General features: G+C 43.2%; 1 protein-coding gene across 4 annotated transcripts in view; it reads left to right on the forward strand.

The window, feature by feature from the left end:
* The window catches only part of L3MBTL3 (L3MBTL histone methyl-lysine binding protein 3), a 172,660-nt gene that overhangs the window by 84,748 nt on the left and 60,479 nt on the right, over positions 1 to 27,433 (forward strand). For all 4 annotated transcript variants that reach the window (XR_012655534.1, XM_075063942.1, XM_075063943.1 and 1 more), the window contains 4 exons: positions 7,637 to 7,713; positions 13,041 to 13,126; positions 16,542 to 16,652; positions 18,292 to 18,406. Coding sequence is in view for 3 of the 4 variants with exons in the window: in XM_075063942.1 (XP_074920043.1) it covers positions 7,637 to 7,713; positions 13,041 to 13,126; positions 16,542 to 16,652; positions 18,292 to 18,406 (389 nt within the window). In the remaining variant the exon portion in view is untranslated. The remainder of the gene's footprint in view (positions 1 to 7,636; positions 7,714 to 13,040; positions 13,127 to 16,541; positions 16,653 to 18,291; positions 18,407 to 27,433) is intronic.

Genomic DNA, 27,433 nt, shown 5'->3' on the forward strand with positions numbered 1-27,433 from the left:
AAACTGCTGAGCTTCAGTTCATCTGCAAATTTGACACCATCAGCTCAGGATTAAACAAAGACTGTGAATGGCTTGCCAGCTACAGAACCAGTTTCTTCTCCCTTGGTTTTCACACCTCAACTGCTAGAACAGGTTCTCATCCTCCCTGATTGAACTAACCTCATTATCTCTAGCTTGCTTGCATATATATACTAGCCCCTGGAAATTTCCACTACATGTATCTGATTAAGTGGGTATTCACCCACGAAAGCTCATGCTCCAAAACATCTGTTAGTCTATAAGGTGCCACAGGATTCCTTGCTGCTTGAGCTAGAATTAGTGTCACTACAACAGCACTGTACCATGTTATGATAATACTTTCAGTGGCCTATAAATCCCATTAAATAGTTCATTGGCATTAGTTTTTAGGAGGAAGAAAAGTGAACAAAATAGCCAGAGTAATATTTATATTCAGGAAAGTAAAATTTGCTCTGCATTCTGCAAACCTATCCATTTCTCCTCTTCTTATCTAGAAATGACAGAACATTTGTTATTTTTATGAGAACAGTAGGTGCCAGGGGTAAACTTTATCATGTCAGGATAAAGCAGCTGTAATTTTTCACTTCTGCAGCTGTATTCTTCTTACTTCAAGAAGTAGCAAAAGAGCTTTTCTGTATTTGAAAAAGAATTCTGATTAATGAATGCAATATTCACAACTAATGCAACCACATAATGATTAGGGTTAAATATTTTTAAAAGTTTATATGACAGTAATAACAATCCAAGAATAGTGAGTATTTTAATGATTCAGATAACAGTTTCCCAAGTTGCAGCCAGGGCTCGTTGCTGTTAAGCAACTGTTGTTGGTGATCCAGTACTCCTTTTTGAATCAGTACTGAGTCAATGCCCTAGCCCTGACATGGAACATCTCTTGGATGTGACACAAAACCAAAGTCATAAATGTAATGTAAGAGTGTTCAACCAAATGTATTAACACTGAAAGATGTCCATATGTTATCTTTAGGGCAACCAATCAATGCATATTCCTGACATTTTTGGGAGTCTGTTTCTAACATTCAGTTTGGAGATGAAAGCCACAGTGTAATGATATCTGGTCATTTGCGGTTTTTGTTTTTGTTTTTTAAACCAGGTTTTGGGCCTGTAAGGCAGACAGCATAGATGTGTAGTTGCTGTGACTCATCGAGGTGGTGGTGGTGGTAAGAGGAAAAGAGAAAAGTTTTGAATATCCTGAATGGCTCGATAGAGGTGTTCCTAATCTACTGTGTGCTCCTGGTGATCAGCAATGAAAGGCTGGAAGGGGATGTGATCCATGAGAATTTTGTTCTCTTACAGAGTAGTCAGTAGAAGGAAAAAGTTAGAAAACTGGTGTGATTTAAAGCTGTAATCCTTAACTAATCATCTACTTTCCTGTGGATGGAATTTTCAAACGTTATTATGTTGGCCTAACTGCTTTCGTTGAAGTCAGTGGCGAAACTGAATGTGTAATCTAAAACTTGAGGATGTTTCCTGGTTGAACAGTCTTAGTGTTAGGATTTGTTATATATTGGTATGTTTGTTATATGAAGACTAATAATAAAAATGGCTGTGAGTTCCTGCTGGAACCTGGGGGCGGGCACTGGAGATAGATAACGTTACAGCTTTTTAGACCAGCCACAAAGAGCACTCATTTCCCAGTGTGAGGCCCGAGGCCCCACTGAGCCATTTTGTTTGGCTGCCTTGTGCAGACCAGTTGACTCTTGGAACGTCTGCACAGCTACTACAACTCTGCTCCCTCCTCCTCTGCCCCCTCATTGCACCTCTAGCAACAAACAAAGCCAGAACATAGATTTAGATTGTTCGACTGTCTAATTCCTGTGTCCTATCCTGAATGAGCTATTTCTTGGGAGCAGAATGAACACTTGGATTGGCCCTACGCAAAAGGCTCACATCCACACACTCCACACCATCTGTTACTGTTTTGTTTGGTACCCAATGGGACATACCCCTTTAAAAATGGCTCTGCCTGACTTATGATCTACTTCTGACATGATCAAGTCTGCTCCATCATTGCTCGAAAGGGAGTCACTTTTTTTGAGGGGAGCACATCGTATTAAAAAGACCAAACAATAATATAGATACAGTAAATGCTTTTAATTACCTGGAGCATTATCAGTTTTGAACATGTTTGGTATTAATATAATATTTATGGTGAAATGCTCTCAGTAAAGCACTAGATGGGGCTATAAGATGGCTTCTTTTTTGTGCGTAGCTGACTTGGCTACTGTATATCAATATGGTAGTGTCAGAGACATTGTACAAATAGCCATTCTTACAGTGTAGTTCTATTTGCTAATTATAGTGCATTGTTATGGGTGTTTATAGAAATTCCAATGTTTAACAAAATAATAGCTGCTCTAGATACAATAGTATCTCAATTTAATACTAGTATGTCTGGCGCAAATCTTAAATATCAAAATAAAATTTTGTCCCGTGGGGAAATTGGCAGTTAATTCAGAACAGCAAAAATAATGTGACACATTTAGTGTATTTTGAAAAAAATGTGTCAGTTATAAAATAAAACAGTGCTATCCATACCTCCCAGTGAAGACAAATTTTTATTTAATATTTTTTTCTGGAAAGAATTAACAATCATTTAGTTTCTGTCTCTTGCGATCTGAATTTAATTATTGAGCTGTGGATATGCAACAGTGAAATGCAGGACAAAAATCAAAGGGAAAATGAATATGAATGATATGCGCATGACCTGGTGTCATGAGCATATCTTCGCTTGGCCCCATATGGAAAGTTTGGATATCTCCATGTTCCCTTGTGAATCCAGATGTATGAAAATAGTCTACAAAGGGATTAGAAAATCCTGTGGCACCTTATAGACTAACAGACGTTTCGGATCGTGAGCTTTCGTGGGTGAATACCCACTCGTCAGATGAATGTAGTGGAAATTTCCAGGGGCAGGTATATATATGCTAGCAAGCAAGCTAGAGATAACGAGGTTAGTTCAATCAGGGAGGATGAGGCCCTGTTCTAGCAGTTGAGGTGTGAAAACCAAGGGAGGAGAAACTGGTTCTGTAGTCTGTAGTTGGCACAGCCAATTCACATGTCTGGTGTTCAATCCTGAGCTATGGTGTCAAATTTAGCAGATGAATTGAAGTCTCGCAGTTTCTCTTTGAAGTCTGGTCCTGAAGTTTTTTTGCTGCAGGATGGCCATCTAAGGACAGTCTCTACGGAAAGGATAAATGACACAAATCAGATATTAAGAATGGCAATATACAAAAACTGTAGGAGAGGCACTTCAACCTCCTGGCCACACTATAGCAGACCTTAAGGTGGCCATCCTGCAGCTCAAAAAACGTTCAGGACCAGACTTGCAAAGAGAAACTGCTGAGCTTCAGTTTCATCTGCAAATTTGACACTCATCAGCTCAGGAATTGAACAAAAGACTGTGAATGGTAGCGCAACTACAGAACCAGTTTCTCCTCCCTTGGTTTTCAGGCACCTCAGACTGCTAGAACAGGAACAGGGCCTCATCCTCCCTGATTGAACTAACCTCGTTATCTCTAGCTTGCTTGCTAGCATATATATACCTGCCCCTGGAAATTTCCACTACATTCATCTGACGAGTGGGTATTCACCCACGAAAGCTCACGATCCGAAACGTCTGTTAGTCTATAAGGTGCCACAGGATTTTCTGCTGCTTTTACAGATTCAGACTAACACGGCTACCTCTCTGATACAAAGGGATTCACAGTCCCAACCACCTTCAGCTCTTTCTTTAGCATGATAAATTGCTGGCAACGAAGACACCTTTCCATTTATTTACTTTTTTGTTCTGTTTAGCCACATTTTAAAATTTAGATTTTATAAAAATAAGAAACAACATTGTAGTTTGTTCTCTGTTCCTGTTGTTCAATTATAGATCCAACTGGCTTTCAGTGATAGTTTTGGCTCTTGTTAGTGGCTTCTTGGCTCAACATTATTTACTGTAGGGGGGAGTATCCAGGTGCCTTTTTGCTTATGAACACTGGGACTGGCACTAGCAACAAGACAGATTTTACATGATATGATTTGTATGTCCTTTATAATCTTGTTCTGAACTTTAGGATCCATTATTTGGGCATGTAGTGCCACAACTGCACTGCCTTACGAAAGATCCCATGCTTGCCACACTACAGTTCAAAAGATAGTGGTTTTGCAGAGACAGTGTACTCAAGCTCAAATTACTAGTTACTAACCTTCCCATTGTTTTTGCATAGTGCTTCTGGATTAAGTGTTTTACAAAACAGAGAGATTGGGGGGAAAAAATTTCCCGGGTCAGATTGGCTGCGACTTGGGGGATTTTTATGCCTTCCTCTGAAGTTGTGGTTGAGGGTCACTTGTCAGGATAATCTCTATATATCTCACTTAGCCACTGCGAAGGCCTGAGGCACTGGTGCACCTCGGTTCCTCCTGTTCTGTGCCTGTGGCACTCAATAGTCTACTCTCTTGTGGGCTGTAATCCTTGGTCTAATTTTGGGTGAAGAGTTTAGTGTGTTGAGTGGTATTGGTTGGCCTGTGATTTACAGGAGGTCAGACTAGATAATCTGGTGATCTCTTTTGGCCTTAAACTCTAAATGACTGGCCTGAGTGACAACATTTAGAATAGAATCTAGCATTCTTGACTTCAAGTTATATGCTTAGTCTACTAGATCACAGCCGTCTGTCTAGAAGAGAGAGGATTATTTATAAAAGAATGTTCTTTGTCCTACTTAAGATAAAAGTTGGCCATTTTATTTGTCTATATTTCTCATTTTTTAAAATGACAGTAAGGTACTCAGAGGCAATAGTAATAGGGTACTTTAAAAATTGACCATTTTTCTCACACTTGTTTTACTCTCATCACACAGTGATAAAGCGACTGTGTCTTGGTATCAGAAGTTATTTAAATGCTTAGAAGTCTTATGAAGGTGGAAAGTGAAAGCTCTTAAGTAGCTTATGTGCTTTTGAATATTTTACTCCAAAGCTCTTCAGGCAGCATCAATGCAGTGAGTCCAATGAGGTAATGGCTCAGTCTATGCAAACCCCCCTGCCCCAGCCCCTTGATGGATTTGGGGAACAGCGTATACCTCTACCCTGATATAACACTGTCCTCGAGAGCCAAAAAATCTTACCATGTTATAGGTGAAACCACATTATATTGAACTTGCTTTGATCCGCCGGAGTGTGCAGCCCCGCCTGCCGGAGTGCTGCTTTACCGCATTATATCTGAATTGGTGTTATATCGGGTCACGTTATATCGGGGTAGAGGTGTACCTGTTAGTCCTTCTGTTCTTTACTTCTCTCCTCTCTGAAGTCTCTGTAGAGAGAAGGGAAGAGTGTGTGTGTGTGTGAAAGAGAGAGAGTGGAAGAGAGAGATGCATTTGAAAGAGGCATAAGAAAGAGATACATTTGAAAGAGACATATCTCAGCCTTTCTTTGATCTGCTTCAGGCAGAGCTTTTCTGACTCAGATGTAAAAGACCAACTAACGGAGATAGAATGTGAACCTTTGGGGACTTCACAACCCTAAAATGTGTTGACACAAAAGTACCATATTTTCAAAATAAAAAAACAGGGCAATTTTAAAGTGGAATAAATCAAGTGCTGTATAAATAATAAACTTAAATACATAAAACATATTTGTGCATTTTTTGTAAAGGACAAAATATTTATACACTTGATATCGATTGCATCCTTTGCTGTTGTCATAAAGCCTTTGTTTCTAGAGAGAGTTTTTTCCTCTAGGGCTTGATATATTTGACCTTACCATAGAGAAATACTGGTGCAGCTGTTCATTTTTATTTTGTGTTTTTAAAAAAAAAATTACCCTAGAAAGGTATTTCAGCATTAAGTCTGAAATCTATAAGTAGAAGTCTGGAACAGTATTTGCTGTGTGTTGACAGTAATGAGACACCCTGGTTGCATTTCTGTTATTTAACGCACACAATTAAATGCACCTACACTGGACTATTTGTCATGTAAAATCATTTTTAAAACATCAGTGTACTTTAAGGTCTTTTCTTTAAATTCTGAATATGAAAATATTTCTTTACTTGTACTTTATATAGCACAAGCTCAAAGTCAAGCATAATATAGTAAATGGTTCAGTCCTGTGTTTTTGTGTGTGCTCAGTTCCCCATGGAAATCAATAAGTGGTTTCTGTGCGGAGGAAATGAGGAATTAGGCAATATGGTAAGAGATCGGACATATATATATACTGATATACACTGATATACCTTCAACTCATGCAGAAATCCTCCTACCTATGATGATAACAGTGAAACCCCTCTGTGTTCCATAGGAGATAAGAATGTTGGATATTATAGAATAACAAACTGTTTTTTTTTAACTTGCTATTCATTTGTGTGTGTGTGTGTGTGTGAAATATTAACCCTTAGGATGCTGGCACTTTCCAGACTTCCTAACCAAGTGAAGGAAAATAGATATTATCGTATAGACCCCAACCTTGCAATATGATTCACATGGGCAGACTAAGGTTGCCAGGCATCTGGTTTTCAACCGGAATGCCTTGTCGAAAAGGGACCCCGGCGGCGCCAGTCAGCGCAGCTGACAGGCCACTAAAAGTCTGGTTGGCTGCAGTGCCAGTGGGGTAGTCAGGCTCTGTGCCCAGCTCCACGCAGCTCCCAGGAAGCGGTCAGCCTGTCCCTCCAGCTCTTGGAGGACTCCGTACGCCACTCCCAGCACTGGCTCCGCAGCTCCCATTGGTAGGAAACCATGGCCAATGGGAGCTGTAGGGATGGCTTCAGCGGGCGGGAGCAGCACATAGAACCCCATGCCACTCCTCTGCCTAAGAGCTGGAGAGACATGCTGACTGCTTCCTGAGCTGCCTGAGGTCAGCAGTGCCCGGAGCGGGCACCCCAAGCTCTCTCCTGCGCCCCAACCCCCTGCCCCAGGTTGGAACCCCCTTCCATGTTCAAACTCCCTCCAGAGCCTGCAAACCCCAGCCCTGAGCCCCCTCCCACACTCCAAACCCATCGACCTCAGCCCAGATCCCCCTCGTGCACCCCAAGCCCCTCATCTCCAGCCCCACCCCAGAGCCCACAGCCCCAGCTGGAGCATTCACTTTCCCCCTGCATGTCAATTCCCTGCCCCAGCCCAGAGCCCCCTCCCACACCCCAAACCTGTAATTTCTGGCCCCACCTTGGAGCCCACAGCCCAGAGCCCATACCCCCTCCCACATTCTGAACCCCTCAGAGTGACCTCACAAGACCTCTATTCTTTCTGAATGTATTACTGGGATACCTGAGATCAGCTAACATGTTTGTGCTAAGAATCTTAAGATTCGAATGTGTGGGAACTGGTTGAGGGAGGTTCCTCAGTGGAGGAGTTTTTCTTGGAATTTGCTGCCCTTGTTGGTCCAGTATAATTGGGTTATTGACCTTTCAAAAGTGTTGCAAAGATCTTATGCTCGCTCATGGGGTAAGATTGAATGAGGTATATTGGTATGTTTTTGTTACGGTTAAAATTTATATTTTGAGTTGAATCCATCATAATTTTATTTTGGATTTGTTAAATAATTCTGCATTTTTAGAGGGGAAAAAAATGTGTGTGCATGCCCAGAGAACAATGATGAATGCATTTTTCAATCATTTTTTTCCCTCCAGGTGTGAGGCAGCTAGCCCACACATTCATCCCATTGGATGGTGTAAAGAACATAGAAGAACTCTTATCACCCCTCCAGGTTTGTACTACACTTCAGCACTACACAATTGAAAGAATTAATGAAAATGTAGCTAGCAGCAGCATTGGCCAAGGCTCATAACACACATTATGACAGCTCCATTGAAAGACTCTACTTATAATTAAGAATTAGTATTTGGAGGGATCTGAAGTGGTCTTTTTACAAGCACTCGATATATTAAATTTAACGATGCATGCACAACTTTGATATCTTTCTGAGCTGCATTAATGAGACAGTTATCCATACAAGATATTCTCAGGAAAAAGCCTGGAGATGATTGAAAAGTGAAACAGAATGAGACAAATAGCTTGGCTACCTCTTTACTACTTTTTCTCTCTGGCGTTCTCTTTTGCTTTGCTTTGCTTTTTCTCTAGATTTTTTTCTCCTTGATTCTTTTTGTGTGATAAGTTGAATTTATTCACAGGTTCTAGAGTCTTGGAGCTGAAAATTGTGAGAGAGAATGCAATGACATGTAATATCTTTGGGGACTATACTGTATTACATGTATAAAATGGTTTGTGTATGATTGTATTCTACTCCAAGGGGAAGGATTACCAGAGCTACAGTAACTAAAAACAATGGCAAGTGATTAAGGTGGGTCACCTGAGACTTAACTATCTAGAGAGTTACACCTCCTCCTCCTCCTCCTTCTTCTCCCCCTGCCCTCCCCGCTAGCAGTTTGCATACTGCTTCAAGCTGGGTTTTCCAGAGATGAAGAGACAAAGAAAGGACTTTCGGTATAAAAGAATGAGCTTGAATTTATACAGTATCTTCCTTCTGATCCAGCAAACAGACAGACTTTCTGTCCAATGGAGGGCAACCCATGTGGAAGGGTCTAACTTCCAAATTTGGTTCACATGCAGATACACTTCCACCCCAATATAATGCGACCTGATATAACATGAATTTGGCTATAATGTGGTAAAGCAGTGCTCAGGGCGGGGGTGGGGCTGCACACTCCAATGGATCAAAGCAAGTTTGATATAACGTGGTTTCACCTATAACGTGGTAGGATTTTTTTGGCTCCTGAGGACAGTGTTATATTGGGGTAGAGGTGTATTTGTCTAATGCAACAACTCTGTACACCTGGCATATATGCTGTTGACATTTCTGTCACCGTTTCAGGTAACTGCACCTATATCTCCCTCCCACCCCCTTTGTGGTCCACTCCTAGAGTTCCCAGTCAGATCTCAAGTTTGCAGCCATTGTCTGTCACTGAATAGAGACCCTTGTCCCACTCCCTTCCACGAGGAGTTGTTAGGGCTGTACAGCTCCCCACCTTACACTGCCTAGAGGCCAGCACCTGTGCTTTGCTTTCTCTCCACAGGCTATAAACAGTGTGTTGCAAGCAGTTACAAGTTACCGGTGATGGAGTATAGAAATCCCACTCTTGGCTGGAAGGGGTTAAAGGACAGTACTGGGCCCAGATAGCACCAGCACTGTAGAGCACACTCCAGCTGGAGGAATGGTTGAAAGGAGAGCGATCCAGCTCAGAAAGGGAGAGGCTGGGAAGGAGGACAGAAAGACTGACAAGGGTGCCAGAGAAATCGCCGCAAGGGACTAAGACTGTATGCTGAGCCCAGTTGGGTCTGCTGGTTTGATTGCCTTTTCTTTTGCTTGTCACCTTATATTTCAACTGGAAACTGGGGGGATAGGAGGGAGGAGAGAGAGAACAGCAGACAATAGGAAGTGATCCGGGGGCGTAATTCAAAGGGCACCTTTGAGAGCCAAACACTGTTGACCCTCCTAGGGTCCTGGGTTGAAGCCTGATGGAGTGGGTGGGCCTGGGCTCCCCTCACTGCCCACCTCACCACACCTCTGATTAAAAGAGGGTCTTTATTGCAAGACCTGCCCTCAGGGAGGTGGCACTATATGTGCTAACCACTGGTATGCCTAACCCCACTGAGGACTCGGTGACATTACCACTGTTCTTTCTAAGCAAGCACATTTATTCTTAAGGTAAAAGCATTACAAGGAAAACATAAAAATATTAAAAGTTCCTATATGCATGCTAAAAGCTTACCATAGGTCACCCATCAGTCATGTGGGGCTCAAGTAGGCCAAAATCCTTCCAGCCCTTCCACATGGGTTGCACCCTGGACAGAAAGTCCTGTTTGTTTGCTGGATCAGCAGGAAGACCTTGTTTAAATTCAAGGTAATCCTTTTATACCAAAAGTTCTTTCTTTGTCTCCTAGTCTCTGGAAAATCCAGCTTGAACCAGTACGCAAACTACTCCAGGGGGAGGTAACTCTCTCTAAATGGTTTAGTCTCAGTGATTAACCTTAATCACTTATTGTTTTCAGTTATTTAGGAGCTGTGGTAATCCTTCCCCTTGGAGTAGAATACAATCCTACATAAACCATTGTATACGTTTAATACAGTATAGTCCCCAAAGATATTGCATGTCATTGCAATATCTCTCTCAATTTTCAGCACCGAGACTCCAAAACCTGTAAGTAAATTCAGCTTATCACACAAAAGAAATAAAGAGGAAAAAAAATATAGATAAAAGCAAAGCAAAAGAGAACTCCATAGAGAAAAGAAATAGAGAAGGAACCAAGTGATTTGTTTTATTCTGTTTTCCTTTTCAGTCATCTCCAAATAGCTTGATGGATAACTGTCTCGTTAATATAGCACATAAAGATACTAAATTTGTGCATGCATCATTAACATTAATATATCAAGTACCTAAATCCTTTTGGAAAATGAGATTTCCGGCTCTTATATCAACCGAGATGAAAGCAGTTATGCCAAAATACCTTTTAAAATCTGGGTCTTAGTGGATAAATGGGTGGATAGCCCTGTGTAAGAAGGGAACAAAAGTGGTAAGGACTCTCAGGGTGGAAACCAAAGTGAGAGTGAGCATGCAATAGAAGGGGGGGGGGGAGATTGAGGAGAGAGAGGGAGTGCTTACTGAAAACAAGAAAGTTAGTTTGGGATATTGTGTGTTGGATTAACTGGATTCTCCTCCATGCTGGAGATCATGAAGACTATTCTGTAGAAAGTAACTTGAGCTGTATCTTGTAAAAAGAAGTGCTGTTTAGCAAAGTTAATAAATTCCTTTGAGACAGGTCTCTAATGCCTGTTAGTCTTCCAAATTTATGTAGGTAATTGTAGAATACTCAGTATAAAAATAACCATGAGAGAATCAATGGAAAAAACTTGGAGATTTCTTTCCTGTAGAACATATGCCATTTAGAGTCATTCTGTCTTTTAAAGTAAAACGTAGAGAACTATGGTGACTGTGTGTGGTTACTGCCCCTTTAAGGTCTGGAACATTCTGTGTGCCAGAGTTTAAAAACAAAACTTGTCTTTTAGCAATAATTGCCACTGGTTAGAGCTCGTTTGGATACAGAACCGAAGAATGAAGTTAGCTGAATGTAGCTTGTAACCAAGGAAACCTCTTGAGTGCTAGCTCTGTTCGTTTGTTGTTGTTTGTTTGCTCTTATTCTGATCCAATTAAAGTCTGATCTAATAAAATATGTGGGGAAACATGATTATTGCCATGTCAGGAGTGAGGCAAGAGGTCTGTCTGAGAAGAAAAGAGGAAAATGATGATTTGTGGGAAAATTGACGAATCCACTCTGATGAAAAAAAAATATAGGATTTAATGCTATGTACGAATTTTATGTACAAAGGTCTCAGCAGCATTTCTATGGTGGTGATGTTGAAGAAGCTCAATAAAAATTTCCATTCTTCATCTCTGTTTGGGAAGAGACATTAATAGTCCTCAAAGACTTACTTCTTTTAGGAGCTGAGAGGTATGAACTATGAGGACTTAGCTGAATTATTTAAAAAGTAATGGTTCCCCAAACTAAATTCCTATTTAAAAGGTCTGAGATTCACTTCAGAAACCGAAAGAAAATAGGAAAGCCTGTTTGATTTCCTGGCTTACCTTAGACAGCTGTTCACCACCTGTCACAACCTGCCAAGAGAAGCACTCAGGGATCATTGCGTGTTCAGAAACAGAAATCCAGAGTAGAAGGAGCCTGCTGAATATTGTTCACAAAAGGAAGGAGCCACAGATATAACATTAGTGTTTGACTGCACCAAGAGACATGTGTGGCAATTTCAGGGAGTACATTTGCTTTCATGTCATGTACAGGAAGGAAAGTACAGCCCACACTTAGGAGGCCATCAGCAAGTTGGAGGAGGTCTATATTTTTGATGCGTGGGAACATTGCAGGAATCAGAGCAGTGTTTCTTTAAGTAAGATGAAGTCAGGGAACTGTGGTGAGAGCTATCCAGCGTGTTTTTCATGCATCCTGTAGGAGAGTTTCAGTGAAAGGAAGTCATTTTTGCAGAACATGAACTGCTGCACCAACTATCTGACTATGTAGGCCCTCATTACAAATACCATGCTTTTCCGTGGGAAGATGGTTTGTGACTTACATATTTTTACTCAGAAAATTCAAATTTTTGCTCCCCAGTTCTCCCACCCCCATGCACTGTTATTTCATAGATTTGTAGTGAGAAAAGAGAAAATCCTTGTTTAGAAACCCTTTTTGAATGTCACTAATATGGTACCATTGCAAAAGCTTTTACGTAACTTGTTTAAAAACAAAAAATCTGTATATGACTGAGAATAGTAAAATAAAAGGTATATTGGCCAATTCGGCATTCATTTGGTGTTGAAGATAGAGGATTTGAAGTTAAGGGCATAAGCTTTGCTGCCATGCAGGACAATGAAAGCACAGATCACAGACATCTATGGCCCGACAACATGGAAAACTGTAATTAGCCAGCTATACCTACTTACCAAACTCAGAAGTATCCTACTGCTCAGCAGCCTGGAGAAGTCATGCAACATTTTGAGGCATCAAATTCTAGAGCACAAAGCTACTTGCAGAACAACCTCAATGTGTACTGTAAAAGTCTAATCTGTCAATAAGTTAATTACAACCCGTTATTAGGCAGGCTTCATAAAACATAAGATACTGTTGTAGCCTTAAACCTGTAGAGTACAGGATTAAGGGTGAAGCACTGTCTTGAACGCATAGAAGTGGATAGACTTCCAATTTTTGTTGCTTCTCAAATCCAGAGCAGTTGTAGTTTATTTTTGTGCTGCTGGTTACTCGGTATTGTGTGTTGTGGGGTTCTATTTCTTTCTTTGATTAATAGGGAGTATGTGTCATAGACATCTAGAATGTTCAGATAAGTGCTTCTTATTGTAGTTATTTTATATATCTAAAGAATAAATACAGTATTATAACAAATATTGACTTGTCTTATTATGAATTCTCTAGATTAATGTGCTATAATATATGTTACATCATAATTCTTATATGACATCATTAAACCTTGCTTTTATATTTTTTTTCTCCTAGATTATCCACATGCCAAACATTTTTCTTGGGAAAAATATTTGGAAGAAACCAGTTCTTTACCTGCACCTGCAAGGGCTTTTAAAGTGGTGAGAGAATGTTTACATAGTGTTCATGCTTCCATTTTTTTTGTTTAATTAAATAGCTCATGTACAGTAGATGTTTTTATTTTTTATGTGAGTTTTGAAATTACTGTGAGAATCTGAAAATTTTTATCACTATAAATCCTGAGACTTTTGACTAATTTATACTAATAATACTTAGCTAGCTAATGAATCCTCCCAGCCGGGGCTTTGGGGCTGTGCTCCAGCTCCACTCCAGCTCCAGGCAAAAACCTGCAGCTCCACTGCTCCGGAGCTGCTCCACGCTCCAGCTCCAGGCTCTGCTCCAAAGCCCTGTTCCTAGCACACCTCGGAGAGAGGTGAGTGCGTATTATTGTCCCCACTTTACAGGTACAAAAAGAAAAGTGGCTTATTCAAGAAAGCAGAAGACATCATTATTGGTGCCAACATTAGAGATCAAATTCTTGGCTCCCTAGGCTGACCTTCTGTCTGTTTTTGTGAGCTTCTGAGGTTCAAGTCCAACATTTTTTAATATTATCACGGTGCTAAGAAATTCATTAAGCTAAAGCAGAAATGTGGTGCTAGCCCAGAATTCCAGCCATCTGCTGTAGTTCACTGGGGTTTGTTTACTGGCTTACAACACTTTTCACTACAAAACTTTAACAAGCATGACCAAATCCTGAGTTTTCATCTAGAATAGCCAAGCCAAGTGATATGTTGCATGCACTTGTTGTGTGGAGGGGAGTCCTAACTCATGGCCGTGGGGCTGGTGACTATGAGAAGTTCCAGGTAGTAACACATCTTCTAACCTCACCTCTCCTCATCCATCCCTGTTCTGCCGCCTCCTTTTTTGGGGGGGGTAGGATGGGATGGGGGCAGAATAAGAGTGGATTATGTACTGTGGGTGTGGAAAGATGAGGCCCAGCATGGAGCAGGGGAGAGGTTTGGTTAGTGAGTATATCCTGCACTCACCTGCAGCAGTGGCTCCTGTCTTGTGGGGCTGGCCTGGCTCTCCAGTTTGTGTGCTGTGACCTAATGTACATGGTCACAGCACCACTCACATTTGACGCATCCATCCTTCCATTTCCATCTATAGAGGGGTGGATGTGCCAAACATGTGTGGCACTGTTACCACATGCACCACCTTACAATGCCCAGAGTGTACCCAGGCATGGGTGCCAAAAAGACTGCAAAAGTGGGGAGCCAAGGCCCTCCCCCACCAGAGCCCTCGAGAGAACTCCCTCACAGCAGTCGACCCTCCTGAAGCCCCTGCCTTTTCACCTACCTCCAACAGTTTTAACACACTGCCTCCCCCTCCCCACACACACCTTACTCTCCTTCTGGCAAGCCAAAGGCTTTCAGGTAATGAGTCCTTTCTGCTTCCCAGACCCAGTTGATCCCCACTATAGAGAGGGACTACCACGGGACTTTGGCAGCCGGTAGGTGAGGGCCTGGCTGCTGGCATTTAGTATGGCACAATGGGTCACAGCCAGCATGTGGCACAAGGCAGAGCAGGACCCGGATGCCAGCCAGCCAGCTGGCCTGGGCTATAACGTGCTCCCTGCAGCCAGGTTTTAAAAAGTAGGGTGCCCTGAATTCCCTGTTTAAAAAGTGGGGAGGACTATGGCCTTCTGGCCTCCGCTGTCTCTGGCACCTGTGGAGCCAGGGTAAGCCCCATGGGACACGAGGTACCACTTCAGGGTGGGCTCATTACTGACTATTCAGATTCACAATTACCATGTGTGATGCTTCCTTGGGATACCCAGGGTTGTGAGGCACCTTGCTGTTACCTGCATGAAGAAGCCTTGTCTGTGCCTGCCAGGAGTCTGTTCCCCAGCTCCACTTGCCAGAGGCAACACAAGTACTCCCTTCTCAGTTCATGCAGGCGCTGCCGTCAGTTTGCAGTTTAGTGATAGATATTCTCCAAGCATTCCCCAGGAACATGCACACTGACAAGGAAGCAAAAGGGCAATTGCCCAGGGGCCTGGGTGATTTAAAAGGGCCTTGGGGCCCCGGGCTGCTGCCACAGCTCCTGTAAAGGCAGCTGGGGGCCCCGGGCCCTTTTAAATTGCCCGGGTGGGCTGCAGGGCTCCTACGTGTACGCAGGGTGGTACTGGTGGCGGTGAAGGCAGCTGGGCGGGCATGTGGAAGCGCTGGCCGTGCCTGAAGAGTGCCCATTGACTGTTCTACCCTGGGGCCCAGAATTGCTGTCAGCGGGCCTGCCCTGGAGAGTCCAGCAGTCCAGCCCCTGTTCCACTGGACACACTCAGAATTCACAGATGTGCTAGTCCCAATGATATGGTATGCATCAACTTGTCAGTTTCACCTCCGGATCACCACTCCACTTAACACAGTGCTTAGATATGTTTATAGTGAAAACAAGTTTAAGTTTATTTATCAAAGAATAGAGATTTGAGAAAGAGCAAGTAAGATTAATGTAAACAAAGTATTACATATAAAATAAAACCATAACACACAGTCTAGAGCCTAAACTTACCTAACAAGATGCTCTCTTGTCTAATAAGGAACTGGTTACCCAAAGTCCTCCTCACAGCATTTTTCAACCAGGATGGCTTTCGTAAGACCAAGGATGCCAGAGCATCTCCCTGAATCTCTAGATGTATTAGACCTGACCTTTTGTTCTTCTTTTGTAAACGGGGGCTCCCCTACCCCACCACCATTCACCTCTTCCTGTGAATTTTCTTCTCCTGATGTCCCCACAAACACTTTGTTAGCATTTGACTCAGTGTGCAGATAGACTTGCATTGTAGGTTACGCAATGGCAGGGAGATACGTGTCTCCCACCACTTGTCTGGTGGAACCTGCCTTTAACTTCAAAACTTTAAGAACATAATTTCTAATATACAAACATGTCTCCTTACATGCTACCTATATATACATTTTTCAAAGATGATTTTGACCATCGTGACGCAGGCTTTCAGTAGAGACTTTGTGACACTCTTTGGTGAAGTATTATGTAAATACCAGACCTAGGGGATTCCAGTAACTCTTAGCATCCCTGTGTTATCCGTTAGTTGGCCTCCAGGGGCCCTTGGGTCACACTGTGACCTCTGTGGCAAACTTGTAAATGTAATCATAGTTTAAAGTGCCATTTGATCTAGAATGAAAGTGTATGAGTGTAAGGAGATATAATATGTAGAATTATTGTGCAATATGCTGTTGCATAGAGGTGGAAATGTCCTTAAAACATTTGTAGAGTGCTTAGGGGAAACTTACAGCATTAATGATGATTTTATTTACCTAGGGGGCTGAAGTGATGAGACTAAAATCCTAGAGAAGTAAATTATTTTTGTAGCCTAAGTTATTTAGGACAACAGTTTTTGTGTTTTGGTTTGGTTTATTTTGGAGGGGAATGATTGCCCTTATATTTTATAACAGTTTTTTTACATTTCATTGAAATACCCATCATCTCTCATTGTAGAAACCATCTCATGGATTTCAGAAAAATATGAAACTTGAGGTAGTTGACAAGAGGAATCCAGTACTTATCAGAGTAGCAACTGTTGTAGATATTGATGACCACAGGATAAAAGTAAGTCTCTCTCTCTCTCTCCCCCCTCTCATTCTCTAAATTGGAGGTCCTGCTTGGAGCATGTTGACTGTTTTGTAAAATAAATACTGCAGTTCCAAAATTAAGAACCTTGCTAGTCTGCACAGGAAGTTATTAATCATATCGATGCACTGCTAAACTGACTCTCATTCTCCTCACTGATTAATACACAAGTAATTTCTTTAGAAGGGGTATCTCTATTATTTTTTTAGTTAGTGATGTGTTGAAATAGAAGCTAAGGAATAAAGGATGAGGGTGTTGGGAAATTGCATTGGGAATAGTTGAGATAAAAGTTGTTTTAAAAAAGAATGTTGATGACTTAATAATACCCAATATCAAAAGATTGCTGTGATTTTTTCATTAGGGCTCATAAAATATTTGGGATAGATTAATAAAATCTTCCTCTATAACTTCCATCGTGCAAAAGCCCAAATCAGACAGGGAAAATCTAAACAGAATAAATGAATAAATAAATAAAGATTTGGAGCTTCTGTGATGTAGAAACTTATATTAATTCTGGACTTTTGATTGGATTAATTTCAGATGACGTTTGCTAAAGGATTTGCTGTTTTTTTTCAGAAGACTTGCATGTCTGGGTTATTTTCTGCTTTGATTTATAAATTATTTTACTTATTGAGTCTTTTAACTGTTAAAATACTGGCATTTTCTGGAATGCTAGCTAAATGAATATGAAGGATATTTCTTTCTGCAGTGTGCAGAGAGGTATTATGCATACATGGTATTTCAAGCAGCAAATGCAGTTGACATTTCATTTTGAATCCAAATTAATAAAGGGTGTCATCAAAAGTAACGTCTGCAGACCTACACATTTTCTGCATAAACTACACATTAGTTTGATCCTATAAAAAAAACTGTTCGGTCTAATATATTAAAATGTCAGTATTTGTGATCCTTGCAGTTTAATTAACTTTATATTATATATTGAAATAGTCGAATATGTACATTTTATAAATAAGATCATAAGAAATAAAGATCTGAGGTCTTCATTAGTACACTAATTTAAGTAAGTTAAGGTTGCCGATATTTGGTCCCAACCTGGAGAAAATCAGTGATTGTCTTCTACAGAATCATACAGTTCGGCCTCTCATCTGATTTAATTCCTTACCCTGAATAGTCAAATTTTACAATAGCTATAGATCCCTTTGTTTTTGGGAGTGGTGAAATTCATCCTTGTGCAGAAGCTCTTTACAAAGCCTATGTATTGTTTTAACTCCTGATTAAAATAGGAATTTGATTGCTCTAAATGTTTAGAGCTCTTTGAGAGAAAGAGAAGACAGAATCTGGCCCTTCATTTAAAGTGTTAGTGTATATACATAAACATTAGAACTGTCTAAATGTACTCGTATGTTTTGAGCCTGACAATGTAGCAGACACAGAGACCCATTCTACTCCCACTGAAGTAGACAACAAACTTCCTTTCCCTTCAGTGGAAACAGATTAATGCCCAAAATCTAGTTTATACTGCTGTATAATTTCTGCAGTTGTCTCATGTTATTTCTCTAAAAAAGCTGATATTATAAAGCCTAACATTTTGAAAGATTATTGAGGTAAGATGACTTTACAGAGAATTTTTTTCTGATGGTTTTTGTTTTCCTTGTAGGTGCACTTTGATGGTTGGGATAGTATTTATGATTATTGGACTGATGCAGATAGCCCCGATATCCATCCTGCAGGCTGGTGTGCAAAAACTGGACACCCACTTCAGCCTCCTCTAAGTAAGAGAAATCATAAGCTGGTATAATTTTAAAATTATGATAAGGGACATGAGTAATTCTGTGTAGTGCTTCCTCTGACACAGTTCATAGGAAAGCAGCAGTTTGTGTATACAATATAAAATAAGTAGATGTGACGTTTATAACAAAACACATAATTTGAGATTTGGCATAATTAATTGCTTTTTGACTTCACTGATCTTGTAAATGAAATTTAGCAATTATGCATTAGAATTATGCTCCTATGATAGAGGAATTATAAAAACCTGTGGGGAATTCCTGACCTTACTGAAATCAGTGGCAATACTCTCATTGACTTTAGCTGGGCCAAGATTTTGCTCCTGCGTCCTCTTTCCACATATTGGAATATTAACTTCTTTTCCAGGCACAACACAGTGCAGACTTTTTGAAAAGGCACTTGATTAAAATCTGGTGCCAGATGCTCAAAGTAGGCTCAGTCCCTTTCATGCTCCAGGCCTGCATAGGGGGCTTGAAGCTGCCAGTTTGAAGGGGCTTCCACCAGAGACATAGAGCAGACATAGTCTATGAGCTCCTGCACAAAATGGATGTGCTCTGAGGATGAATCAAGGTTGTGTAGTAAAGGAGGCTGTATAGGACCTTCTTTCCTTCTTCGAGTGATTGCTCATATCCATTCCAGTTAGGTGTGCGCGCACCGTATGCACGTTCGTCGGAAGACTTTTTACCCTAGCAACACTTGGTGGGTCGGCTGGGCGCCCCCTGGAGTGGTGCTGCTATGGCACCGGATATATACCCCAGCCGACCCAGCCACCCTTCAGTTCCTTCTTACCACCCGTGTCGGTCGTTGGAACAGTGGAGTGCGGCTTAGCTGACCTCCACTCCCCTAGCTACTTGTAGTTTCTTGTTCGTTATCATGTATATAGTTATAATTCTTTTATATATATGGTGAGGGTAATCCAATCCATAAGCAAGCCGACCTTGATTAGACCACTCTCTGTCGGCGCAGTAGACCAGCACCGCTTACGATTGCGGTCGTGCAGATGCCCCAGGTCCAGACGGTGCTCCCGCTCTCGATGCTGCTCGCAGTCCCAGCACTGTTCTACTACACGGCACCGGTCAGACTCACGGCACCGGTTGGACTCCCATTCACCGGCTCTCTACCCCCGGCACCGCTCCAGTTCTCGGCACCACTCCAGGCACCGTGCCTCCCGAAGCCATTCATGATGCTGGGATTCGAGAACTCGGTCAACCTCCCGGCACCGATCTGGTCGCAGGTCCCACTCTCGATCCCGGTACCGATATGCGTCCCGGCACCAGTCCCCGATACGTAGGGGAGCAAGGTCCGTTGGAACATCTGCACAAGGCTTCTCCGCTCCTCCATGGCCATCCAGGCATATGTCAGTGTCCTCCCACGCGGACAGCTAGTATGGCCAAGATTGCGATTCCGATGTGCCCACCGGAGTGTTTCAACAAGCCCGGTCTCCGGACTCAGGACCTCACCAGTGGTCCTTTTGGACACCTTGGGCGTACCACCAGGCCCAAGGTGCTCCGCTAGTTCCGGCCCGCTCTGCTTCATCAGAGCACCGAGCACCAGAGGCCACAGTTAGCCGTCCTCCTCCACGTGGGATGGAGGAGCCACTAGTCCACCCACCGGGTTCCCCAGTGCCACTGGAGCAGGAACATGAGCAAGAGGCCATACAGGACCTGCTTGTCCCCGGCATTTCATCTTCTTCCTCCCCAGATGAGGCAGTGGCAGGGATTTCCTCCTCGGAGCCGCCTCCAGTAGACCTAAGAGCCCATTAAGACCTCCTCAGGAGAGTAGCGCTCAACATGAACCTCCAGGTGGAGGAGGTCCCAGAGGTCGACGACCCTGTAGTGAGCATCCTGTTGGCAGATACCCCCACTAGGGTGGCTTTGCCCTTTATCAGGACCATCCAGGCCAATGCAGACACCTTATGGCAGTCCCCAGGCCTCATCCCCCCTATGGCAAAGGGGGTCGAGCGTAAATACATGGTACATCTATATGTCCACCCTCCTCGCTAGTTGTCCAATCGGTCAATGAGAGGGAGCGCCATGGCCAACAGGCGCCAGCCCCAAAGTCAAAGGAGGCTAGGCGAATGGACCTACTCGGCCGCAGGTGTATTCGGCAGGCGCCCTACAGCTCCGGGTGGCAAATCAGCAGGCTCTACTGAGCCGTTATAGCTACAATACCTGGGCCGAGGTGGGTAGATTTACAGAACTACTCCCGCCAGGAATTCACTGCATTCCTAGAGGAAGGGAAAAAGGTGGCCAGAACCTCCCTCCAGGCTTCTCTAGATGCGGCCGACTCGGCAGCCAGAACTCTGGCCTCCAGTATCACCATGAAACGCATCTCATGGTACAGGTTTCCAGCCTCCCGCCTGAGTTATAATATACCATCCAGGACTTACCCTTTGATGGTAAGGGTCTGTGCTCGGAGAAGACTGACCCCAGGCTACAAAGCTTGAAAGACAACAGGATCATCATGCGTTCTTTGGGCATGCATACACCTGTGACCCAGTGCAGACCTTTCCATCCCCAGACTCACCGTCCGTACTTTGTGCCCAGACACAGGCAAGACTTTAGCTGACGGCGTGGGTGGGGTGGCCGTAGACGCCAGTCCGGACCCCAAAGGGGCCAAAACCACCAGCGGGACCTAAGTTTCCTTTTTGAAGGTACGCCCAAGGATGGCGTACCAGTTTCAGGACAGGTTCCTTTTCCTCCCTTCTCCAGCAGCCTCTCCTACTTCCTTCCAGCGTGGTCCCAATGACCTCAGACCTCTGGGTCCTACGCACGGAGAAACAAGGATACCACCTCCAATTTGTTTCATCCCCACCTTCCTACCCTCCAACCCGGTCCCTCTTCAGGGACCCCTCTCACGAGCAATTCCTCCTACAAGAGGTGCATACGCTCCTCGCCATAGGAGCAATAGAGGAGGTACCACAAGACGAAAAGGGCAAAGAGTTTTACTCCTGTTACTTTCTGATCCCCAAGTCGAAAGGAGGCCTCAGGCTCATCCTAGACCTGCGAGGCCTAAACGAGTGCATGATAAAGTTGAAGTTCTGCATGGTCTCCCTGGGGATCATTATCCCGTCCTTGGATCCTGGAGACTGGTATGCTGCCCTCGATATGAAGGACGCGTACTTTCACATTGCCATTTTTCCTCCACACAGGAGGTATCTTCGCTTTGTATCCAACCACCAACACTTCCAATTTACGGTCCTCCCCTTTGGCCTCTCCACAGACCCAAGGGTGTTTATAAAGTGCATGGCCGTAGTCGCCGCACACTTCCGCCGACATCGGATACACATATTCCCATATCTGGATGACTGGCTCATCAGAGGGACCTCCGAGACACAGGTCAGGCAGCATATAGGCATTGTCAGGGACCTATTCACATGCTTAGGCCTGATGCTCAATACGGAGAAATCCACACTGTCCCCACACAAAGGCTAGACTTCATAGGAGCTGGACTCCAATTTAGCAAGGCCTACCTACCCCAACCGCGATTCCAGGCAATGGCGACGATCATTCGAGGTCTGCAGAACTTCCCGACGACCTCGGCTCCCACCTGTCTCGGTCTCCTAGGTCACATGGCTGCCTGTACTTATGTGACCAAATATGCCAGGCCCCGCCTCCGATCCCTCCAAACGTGGCTCAGTTCAGTCTACCGTCTGGGCAGGGACTCAATAGACACAATAGTCACCATTCCCCCGGGCACCCTATGCTCCCTCGACTGGTGGCTAACCCCCTCCCTGGTATGTGCAGGGTTTACCATTCCATCCACCACAACCCTCACTGTCCCTGACGACGGACGCGTCATCTCTCAGATGGGGGGCTCACCTCGGACACCTTCGTACCCAGGGCCTTTGGTCATCGCAGGAGCTGACGCTTCACATAAATGTCCGAGAGCTGAGAGCGGTCCCGCCTGGCATACCAGACATTCCAGCAGCATCTACATGGCTGTTGTGTCTCAGTGTTTACAGACAACACAACGGCCATGTATTATATCAACAAACAGGGAGGGACTCAATCTTCCCCCTTCTGTCAGGTGACCATCCGACTCTGGGACTTCTGCATAGCCCACTCGATAGACCTGGTAACATCCTTTCTCCCAGGGGTTCGGAACACTCTAGCGGATCAGCGAGCAGATCCTTCCTCTGTCACGAATGGTTGCTAAGACCAGATGTTATTCATTCGGTCTTCCAGAAGTAGAGCTTTCCCCACATAGATCTGTTCGCCTCTCGCACGAACAGGAAATGCCAAGCGTTCTGCTCCTTCCAAGGTCTTTCACCGAGATCAATCTCGGATGCATTCCTCATGTCGTGGAAGCACTGGCTGTTCTGTGCCTTCCCACTGTTCCCGCTGGTTCACAAGGTCCTGATAAAACTCCACAGGGACAGAGCGCACCTAATCATGATCGCGCCAGCATGGCCCAGACAGCACTGGTACACCACACTGTTCAACCTGTTCATAGTCAGCCCAATTACCCTGCCTCTCCACTTGGGCCTCATAACGCAGGACCATGGCAATCTTCGCCACCCGGACCTGCAGGCCCTTCACCTCACCATTTTCAGTTGGGGCTCCTCCACTGCTCTGAGGAGGATGACAAATGGGACTTTCACTCAGTCCATTCAGTCCCGTCAGTCTCTGCACAGGGTTCCCCCACTCCATCCTTAAAGGAACCCTTTCTACGTGGGTCATAGACACAGGGAAGAGTCCAGTGGAAGTCATCACAAGTGGAAGGATCAACCCGGATGCCACCACTTTTGCTGTATGAACACCCCCAATGATCACACTGGGACCCTGGGCTGCTTACTGTCAGCAGTTTTTTAGGGCTCTGGGCCTAGCCCACTGGGATGAACGGGACGTTCAGTTTCTGCCACCTCAGACCATTCCCAGCGGAAGGAGATGTTTGAGGAATAAGAGGCTAGGGAAGATGAGGAGGTTACTCTTCAATCCACTATCTCCTCATCATCGCCTAATGAAACAGTGATGTCTCCTCCATCATCTTTGGCTGATGACTTTAAGCAGCTCGAAGACCTGAACAAGTGTGTGTCGGACTCAAGGTGGTCAAGGAATTGCAAAATAAGTTATTGGTAGGCCCTAACAAATTCCTGGTTTAAAAAATCTTAAATTTCACAGTTTCCAATATTTAAATCTGAAATTTCACGGTTATGTAACCATTGGGGTCCTGACCCAAAAGGGGATCATGGGGGAGGGTTGCAAGGCTATTGTTGGGGGATTGCAGTATTTAATTTTCCCCAGTTTTGGATATTGCCACAGTGGGCTAATCTCTTTGCTTGTGTAAATGGGCAAAATTCCATTTAAATGAACAGAATCATGTCCATTTATACCTGCAGAGAATTTGGCCCTTTGGCTCTGACCCTCAGCTGGCTCAGTGTAGGTGCAGGATTCCTTTCTCTTTTATAGACATACAAATAATGTCTGAATCGGCAAAAAAAAAGAGGAATATTTGTGGCACCTTAGACACTAACAAATTTATTTGAGCATAAGCTTTTGTGGGCTACAGCCCACTTCATCAGATGCATGTAGTGGAAAATACAGTAGGAAGATATATATATACACAGAGGACATGAAAAAATGGGTGTTGTCATACTAGCTATAATGAGGGTAATCAGTTAGTTAGAGTGGGCTATTATCAGCAGGAGAAAAAAAACCTCTGTAGTAATAATCAGGATGGCCCATTTCCAACAGCTGACAAGAAGATGTGAGTAACAGTAGGGCAGTAGTCCCCAACGCAGTGGCCGTGGGCGCCATGGCGTCCACCGGGGCATTTATGTGCGCCCACCTATTGCCCAGCAGGGGAGAGAAACCATGGCCCCGTGCCTGCCACGGACAGAGAACTCCAGGTCCTCCAGGCTGCGGGTGCCAGTGTTCTCTGTCCCTGGCAGGTGAGGGGCTGTGCCTTCTCTCTGGCTTCTCCAGGGCTGCAGGCTGCGGGCGCAGTCCTCTGTCCCCAGCAGCAGCAGGGATGCGGCTTCTCTCTGGCTTCGAAGCCGGAGAAAAGCCATGGCCCCGCCCCTGCTGGGGATTGAGAACTCTGGGGCTGCGGGCACCAGTGTTCTTGGTCCTCGGCAGGCGCGGGGCCGCGGCTTCGAAGCCAGAGAGAAACCACGGCCCTGCGCCTGCCGGGGACAGAGAACTCTGGGGCTGCAGGCTTCATTCTATGTTAAAGTAAGAATAATAAATATATTTGGACCAGCAGTTCAACAATGTTTTACTTTTTTAAAATAAATAAGGTGAAAACTGTTTATGATATTTATTTTGTAAAAACTCCTTAATTTTTCTTACAGATATATAAAAAAGAGCAAATTCACATGGTAAGGTGAAAGAGTAATGGCCGAATAATTTAATTAATACCTTTTACATGTACAATTACCCTTTTTATCTTATGGATTCATGTATTATGTAATATTAAATATGTTTTTCATATTATTTAATGTACAAATACAAAATAAACCTTGAAAAATTGTTGGCGCCCATCACACTCTTCTGAAAACATGAATGTGCTACTGGCCACAAAAAGATTGGGGACCACTGCAGTAGGGGGAAAAAATTAGCATGGGGAAATAGGTTTTACTTTGTGTAATGACTCATCCACTCCCAGTCTTTATTTAAGCCTAATTTAATGTGTCAAGTTTGCAAATTAATTCCAATTTTGCAGTTTTTTGTTGGAGTCTGTTCTTTGAAGATTTTTGTTGGAGTGTTGGAGTGGAGACTTTGACGTCTGTAATCGAGTGACCAGAGAGGCTGAAGTGTTCTCCGACTGGTCTTTGAATGTTATAATTCTTGACGTCTGATTTGTGTCCATTTATTCTTTTGCGTAGAAACTGTCCAGTTTGGCAAATGTACATGGCAGAGGGGCATTGCTGGCACATGATGGCATACATCACATTGGTAGATGTGCAGGTGAATGGGTCTCTGATAGTGTGGCTGATGTGCTTAGGTCCTATGATGGTGTCCCCTGAATAGATATGTGGACAGAGTTGGCAAGGGGCTTTGTTGTAAGGATAGGTTCCTGTTCATGAATGGTCCATCAGATAGCGGCGAGTCCCACAGAGTATACAGTCAAGGAATGATTGGTTTTTATTCGTTTTGAAATCATAAATTCATATCCACACCCCAAATTTCTAAATTTCGTCTGGTTCCAAATTTATCTGAAATTCACCTCTGCTCTAGCTAGCAATAGAATCATTTCCCAAGAAATAGAGAAATACCAATTTGGTCATTTGAAGTGTGTGCAACTGCAGCAGTAAATCAGAGACATGGTGTTTTTGTTTTATTTTGTAAACTGCTAAATCCCTAATTATTGGCATTGAGTTTACCACCAGTTGCAAGCTCAATATGGCCAATTGTAGAGCATGAACACTTTCGTTATTAGAGCAGTGACTTGCAAGTATCTATTTAATGAAAGATGTGAGAGTAATTGAAGTGACGATTTAAGGGCTATTTTCTTCAGTATTTGGGCTTATTGTTTTCTTTATTGGATTGCTTCATTATGTTAATGAGTATTTGGGATTGAACAGAATAGAATTAGATTTTATATTTGCCTTTCACAGTCAGGGCATTTCAACATACTTTACAAAATAATGAACTAAAGAGTTGGCAGCAGGCAGTGACTTTAAAGGCTAATATAGGAACCGTTTTCTACTCATCAACCACTCACATGTGGCCTTGGGTATTAGAGAGTTTGTTTTGCTTCTTGTTATTGTCCCAAGGCATCCTCTCAGGCCTTCAATTTTCCTGTTCTACGCCCAGTCCTTGCACCAGATTTGCATGATTAGTTTTGGCTCCATATGGAACTCATTAACTTTGCTCATGACTAAACTGAATAAATAAGTGGGGCGGCCCACAGAGATTGTTAAATAATGTAGTCTGAACTGTATCTCATAGGACATTAAACCTCATCCATTTACCCCTATTAAGACGAGTAATTCATGTTTGACTAAAGCATATTTTACAGAAAAGGCATCTAATCTTGATTTAAGTACTCCAAAAGATGAAGAATATACCAGTTTCCTTGGTAGTTTGTTCCAGTGATTAATCACCCTCTCTGTTGAAAATAAATGCCTAATTTCTAGTTTGAATTTCTCTGGCATCAGCTCCCAACCATTGGTTCTTATGTTTTTCTGTGCTAAATTAAAGAGCCCTTTAGTCCTGGGATTTTGTCCCTGTGAAGGTACTTAGCCGCTCTGCAGGCTTCTTTTTGATAAATAAAACAGATTGAGCTCTTTACATTTCTCACAGTAAGACATTTTGTCCAATCCTTGAATCATTTTTATGTCTCTTTTGTGCACGCTCTCCAGTTTTTCAACATTATTTTTAAAATGCAGGCATCAGAACTGTACACAGTATTCCAGTGTCAGTCTCACCAAAGCCATATACGGATCCAAAATCACCTTTTTACTCCTAATCACTACTCCCCTGTTTCTACATCCAAGAAGCACATGAGCTCTTCTTGACATAGTCTCTCACTGTAAGCTTATGTTGAATTGCTTACATAAGAACATATGAACGGTTATCCTGAGTCAGACAAATGGTCCATGTAGCCCAGTATCCCGTCTTCGGACAGTGGTTGGTGCCAGATGCGTCAGAAGGACTGAACAGAACATGGCAATTTATCAATTAGTCCAGTCCCAGCTTCTAGCAGTCACAGGTTTAGGGACACCTAGAGCATGGGGTTGCAACCCTGACCACCTTGGCTAATAGCCATTGGTGGACCTATCCTCCATGAATTTATCTAATTCTTTTTTGAACCCAGTAATACTTTTGGCCTTCCCAACTTCCTCTGGTAGTGAGTTCCGTAGGTTGACTGTGCATTGCGTGTAGTATTTCTTTGTTTTAAACCTACTGCCTATTAATTTCATTGGGTGACCCCTAATTCTGGTATTATGTGAAAGGGTAAATAACACTTCCTAATTCATTTTCTCTACACCATTCATTATTTTATAGACCTCTGTCATATCCTCCTCTTAGTCATCTGTTTTCTAAAATGAACAGTCTCAATTT

This window comes from Chelonoidis abingdonii, chromosome 3 (genome assembly GCF_003597395.2).
Source record: "Chelonoidis abingdonii isolate Lonesome George chromosome 3, CheloAbing_2.0, whole genome shotgun sequence".
Taxonomy (NCBI): domain Eukaryota; kingdom Metazoa; phylum Chordata; order Testudines; family Testudinidae; genus Chelonoidis; species Chelonoidis abingdonii.